The following is a 6,000-nucleotide window of genomic DNA, read 5'->3' as shown; positions in this document are numbered from 1 at the left end:
ATTGGTATTTGCTATGGAAAACACAAAATCCTTATAAACAAGAAACTTGTTCCTCCATGGGCCCCAAATTTTCTCAAACATAAATAATTCATAGGCAGGACACGCTGGCCCATGCTTGTAATTCCAGCACTTTGGGAAGCCAAGGTTGGAGGATTGCTTGAAGCCAGGAGTCTGAGAACAGCCTGGGCAATAATATAGTGAGGCACTGTCTCTGAAAACATTTTAAAAATAAAAATAATAATAAAAAAGAATTCAGATTTTAAGTCATCTCTTAATTATAGGCTCAACAGGTTTTTAGACTTCAGTTATTATCAATAGGGGCAACAGGGATATAGAGACTTAAAACAGTATATAGACCACACAGAAAATAAGCACATAACTCAACACAGTGATGGTTTATAAACACCCCATGTGAGAAGCCCTAGACCCCTGAATTTAATTCTCTCTATATAGTCTAGTGGTTCTCAAAGATATTGTTTATGGAACTAAATGGTATCAAGTAGCTGTTAAGCCTTGGAAGTTGCTAAATTTAGGTTTTCCACTTGATAAGAAACAGCTGATGTTATTAAAAAACAAAAACAGTCACAGAAAGTTTTACCTTCCAGAACTCAGCCTTTTGAACACAGTAATGCATCACATAATGACGTTTTCATCAACCATGAACTGCATATATGGCGGTGGTCTCATAAAATTACAATGGAGCTGAAAAATTCCCCATCACCTAGTGACACTGTAGTGCGTTGCATTACTCATGTGTTTGAGGTGATGCTGGCATAAAACAAGCTACTGAGCTGCCCGTTTTATAAAACTATAGCACATCCACATGAACAGTACATAATACTTGACAATGATATGTGTTACTAGTTTATTTACTACAAATGTGTTATTTTGAAGTATACTCATTTTTTTTTTTAAAGTTAACTGTAAAACAACCTCAGGCAGGTCCTTCAGGAGGTACTCCAGAAGGCATTGTTATCACAGATGACAGCTCCATGCGGGTTATTGCTCCTGAAGCCTTCCAGTGGGACAAGATGCGTAGGTGAAGACAGTCTCATTGATGATCCTGACCCCATGTAGGCATAGGCTAATATGTCTTAGTTTTTAACAAAAAAAAGTTTAAAAAGTTAAAGTTAAAAACCAAAAAAAGCTAATAGAGTAAGGATGTGAAGAAAATACCTTTGTACAGCTGTGTTTTAAACAGTTATTATAAATCAAAACACTAAATGTTAATAAAGTAAAAGTTATAGTAAGCTAAGTTTTATTAAATAATTTAAAAAATAAATTTAGTCTAGCATAGATGTACAATGTTGATAAAGCCCACAGTAGTGTATGTCCTAGGCCTTCACATTCACTCACCACTCACTGACTAACCTGGAGCAACTTCCAGTTCTGCAAGCTCCATTCATGGTAAGTGCCCCATATAGATGCACCATCTTCAATGTTTTATATGGTATTTTTACTGTATCTTTTCTATAGATGTTTAGATACACAAATATCATTGTTAAAATTGCCTACACTATTCAGTGCAGTAACATGCTGTGCAGTTTGTAGCCTAGGAGCAGTAGGCTTTGTATACCATATAGCCTAGGTGTGTAGTAGGCTATGCTATCTACATTTGTGTAAGTATACTCTATGATGTATGCACAACAATGAAATCAGCTTTTGGCACAATTTCTCAGAATGTGTCCTTGTTAAATGACACATGACTGTAATTGTGTCGAAAGCACAGTATTTTAATAAAGGTTATCCCTTGCCTAACAAAAAAAATGCACATTAGGTTATAGAAAAGGGGCAAAGTTCTGGATGGATCACATAACTTCACCCCTCTGTCAGAAGCACATTTCCTTCAGTGATCATTGTTTTGGGGAAACTGAAGACAATGAAGCATATGATCTGAAAATTTCACATTCTCCCCCCTTTCTATTAATACACCAAGGTCAACTGAGGATCTAGGTGGTTCTGTACATAATTCCATACCCAAATATACAAATAGGCAGTGGCTGAGTTTGTGGGTGGGAATATAACATTTGTCTAACATGCAGAAGGGTCTCTCCTATCTGAGTGTCAGCTCCACAGAACGTTGTTACTATGAAGCCATGCAGTGAGTTGATAAAAAACAAGATGGTCAGCTATTACAAGAACATCATGAGTTCATTCCAAAGATGATAAGAATTAGTGTTTGGACTGCTTGGGTATTTTATCAGTCACTGGGGCAGTTTGTTTCCAACGTGAACTTAAATTGAGCTAAGGGTGGCTAGGCAGCAAATGTGATGTAGGACAAAGGGAAAGCTTCAACTTTCAGAGGATACTGATAAACAAATTTCTTGATCTGTATGGGTGCCATTTCCCATACTGACCCATATCAAATTAATTTTTAATAAGAAAAACATGCCTCAAAACAAAAAGGCTTTGATTCTAGAGACTAGAGATTATTTTCTCTACTCTAGTTGAATAATTTCACCAGTAGCCCTACCATACATGAGTTATAACAAGAAATTGTATAACTCATACATAAACCAAGTATAGAAAGAGGTGGCATATGATAACCTGAACATACTGAATGCTGCCATAATAGAAAACTATATTCTTCTAGGTCCAGTAAGTACAAGTTTAAAAACAGGTATATATTTCTGATTCAGTGAACAATTTGCAAAATTGAAATTCAATGGTGGAAACTGCAAAGCAGTTTGATGACACTGTTTTAATAATTCATAGAAAGCATATATGTACACCCAATGAATTCATCTCTTTATTGCATATTGCTATTTTTAAAAAAATGTACAGTCTCATAACACATACATTTTTTTTCCTCAGTACTATCTAACAACAGTCTTGCACCTAAAGACTAAGTGGTTCCAACTACTAAGCTAATAAGATACAAGACATATAACTAAGTTTACAAATTATGCATTTTCTTTTTGGCATTAATTTAAAAAAACAAAAAAAGTTTAAAATACACACCCAAGAGAGAAAAGTGGCTACTTACACCAGCACCAATCTAAAAAGTAGGGTTTTTTTTTGTTTTTTTTTTTCTTTTCAACAATGGCACATGGAATTACCTGCACACAGTTTTCAGGGAAAGAAACCAAAAATGGAAATGGCAAAGGAGGCCCACCAGGATGGCCATATCAAAGGAGGATGATTAAAAGGGGCAAGAGGGACAGCTACACAAACTTGCTCCTTTATGTGACTTTCCCTCCACCTGTCTATTCCTTAAACTGTAAGACAAAGCCATTTTCAAAATACAGTTCCCAAACTGAGCCAGACCAAATTTATCCTGCTACAAATAGAAAAGAATATACATAGAGGCACTTTAGTTAAGGAACAGACAAAACCATCATTATATTCCAATCTTCCTCATCTCCAAGCCTTTTTGAGCCAAGTCTCTATCTGCACCTTTAACATGGTGTTATTGCAGACCTGGGTTAACTCGGGATTGGGGGAGTGCAACCTCTGCTTTGTATTTATGACTGTTTTATTTGCTAGTCATTTATTTCCATATAGTGTATAGAAAGTCACTAAATTTGCAATGAGGAAAAGATGTAAAACCACAGCTCTTGACAACTCTTAGAGCACTATTTCACAGCTTTCACATAGCACAGATACCTCGCCATCTGTGCTAAGCATTATAGTTTATACAAATTATTTTTAAATAGTATGATTCCTGTACAGTGCACACATTGGTATTCTATTCATCCCTTAATATCCCCATTAGAATATAAGCTCTTTGGGGGCAGGGACTCTGTCTTGCTTACCATTGTAGCCCTACTATGCCTGGTACATAGTAGGAACTTAATAAATATTTGTTAATTGACTGAAAAACTCAATTTAGTGAGTAAATAATGTTCTAGTGCAACAGGACAAACTACTCTCTCCACAGGAAACCCAACCACAACAGGATCGATAGAAAGAAAAGAGAAAACGTTAGCCCCCAACTACAAATAAATAAAGCAAAGCCAAAAAAAAAAAAAAAAAAGGAAAAAAGTAACAGTCCTCTTTATATATCACATAATTTAAGGATATTAAGAGTTGGTAGGTTAATGGTAAGCATCTATATTTTATTTTCTAATGTTCATTGTTTTTATTCATGTCTCCCTGAGAGCTTTATTTTTTTGGACTGAAATTTTACAGGTAGCTTTACTGACACACAATTTTAAAATGACAACATATAAACAGCAATCACTTCAAATATACTTAGAGATAAATAGATCTGGGCATCTCTGCTGATGTTGACATTTTGTGCACTCTTTATGTATCCTTTAGTCCAGACCTATATTTACAGAAAATACAGCTTGTCCTACAAAACAGAAAATAGAAACTATAACAAAAAGGCACCCCATTAATTTTTTTTTTTTTTTTTTTTTTTTTTTTAGTAATCTTTATCCCTTCAGAGAATTCTTCCTTTAAGTCTTGGGTGAGATATTTTATTATTTTTAAGGTTTATATATCTATATTGTTAGAACAAGCATACTCTGGCAATGTTGTTCTTTAAAAAAAGCATGGATTGCATTTATATAGTGTTTTTTTCCAAAAATCTGAAGAAATTATCAAGAGCACTTGGCAGAGATAACTTGATGAAATCAGGGGAAAAAATTGATGTCCAACTTTTAAATATACAAAAAATTGATTGACATTCTACATAATTCAAATTGTGTGCAAGATGTTCTCAATAAACATTTACAGACTGTATCCCCACACCAATGTCAGAAATTCGAAGCTGGTCCTATTACTGATGTGATACATCAACATCACAATGTCAGCTATCAAAAACCATTTTAAATCTATGTTTTTCCAACTCCAGTTCCATCAATGAAAATAATTTTAAAGGATATCAAGCTTGGAAACCATAAAATATTTTGCAAGCTTTTTTTTGTTTGTTTGTTTGTTTCTTCTGTTTTGCCTTTGAATCTAGGGAATGTCTCTGTCATCTCTTTCAGGAGATAGTATTGTGCTTCTGAACAGTCATGGCGTTCGGGGAAAGAAAATGAGCCACACTCAATGTGAATGCATACACGAAAGGTTTTGGAGCACATACATTAACATAAATCTTTTTAACCATACATATAGGTCTCCAGACAACACTCAGACATCTATATACATTTTTTAATATATACACACATACATTTACATACACACATTCACGCATTCACTCACAGATGAAGGAAAAAATTGCCACTGTTTGGATTGCAAGGCAGTGTAATGAAACGTTCTAGTCACTTTAGAGGGCTGCTAATGAGCTTTCTAAAAAAAAGTATTCATGGAAAATTAGAAATTAAGTTTTGTGATTGGTCTCTCTCTGCTGCTGTCAGTCATCTGGTTGGTAATACGTTTGCGATTCCGTTTCAATTTAGAAAGGTCTTTGTCAAACACTTCTCCTGAGCGTAAAGCTGAAACAAGGTCATCAAACTCTCCGCTCTCTTCACTATTCTCTTTAGCTTTTCTCATTTTACGTTCCCTTTCACGTTGTTCTTTGAGCTGCAAATAGAAAGAAAGAACCTCTTCGAGACATGTCAAAATGTTGCATTTTGTTTGCAGTAGAGGTCAATTCCTTGAAATATGGTAATGCTCCAGACACCAAGCTATGCTCATCCTATAACCCCCTTTGGATATCACAAGAAAGGGGGAATTGGAACAGGGGCTCTCCATTGCAGGAGCAATGGACAACAAAAAACAACCACTCCCTTGCGGTTAGACCCTCACCACCTAGATTCTAGGTAAACTGCATGATATTCTAGTTAAAATAAGAGCAATTGAGGCAATTTGTGTTTCTGCTAATGAAAATTTAAAAAAAGGTATCACTATTGCATAGACCCCAAATAACTAAAGCAAATGGTCATCAGGCCATTTCCCTTATATCAAAGGCTTAGCTTGTGTCTACTGTGGAAGCCTGAAACCTGATACACAACAGTTACTGTTATTAAAAGCCAACTGATACATTACACATTGTAGACAATTTGGATAATTCAGATAAAAGGAAGGTGGGGGAAACATCTTTAATTC

The 6,000-nt window shown here is 35.1% G+C and overlaps 1 protein-coding gene across 4 annotated transcripts in view; it reads right to left on the bottom strand.

Moving 5' to 3' along the window:
- Nucleotides 1–2,727: 2,727 nt before the first annotated feature.
- Nucleotides 2,728–6,000, bottom strand: part of DAAM1 (dishevelled associated activator of morphogenesis 1) — a 183,006-nt gene continuing 179,733 nt past the window's right edge. For all 4 annotated transcript variants that reach the window (XM_003831651.5, XM_003831652.5, XM_055097645.2 and 1 more), the window contains one exon: nt 2,728–5,475. In XM_003831651.5, coding sequence (XP_003831699.1) covers nt 5,266–5,475 — 210 coding nt within the window. In that variant the 3' untranslated portion in view covers nt 2,728–5,265. The remainder of the gene's footprint in view (nt 5,476–6,000) is intronic.

This window comes from Pan paniscus, chromosome 15 (assembly GCF_029289425.2).
Source record: "Pan paniscus chromosome 15, NHGRI_mPanPan1-v2.0_pri, whole genome shotgun sequence".
Classification (NCBI taxonomy): domain Eukaryota; kingdom Metazoa; phylum Chordata; class Mammalia; order Primates; family Hominidae; genus Pan; species Pan paniscus.
This window is presented reverse-complemented; position numbering and strand designations above follow the sequence as displayed.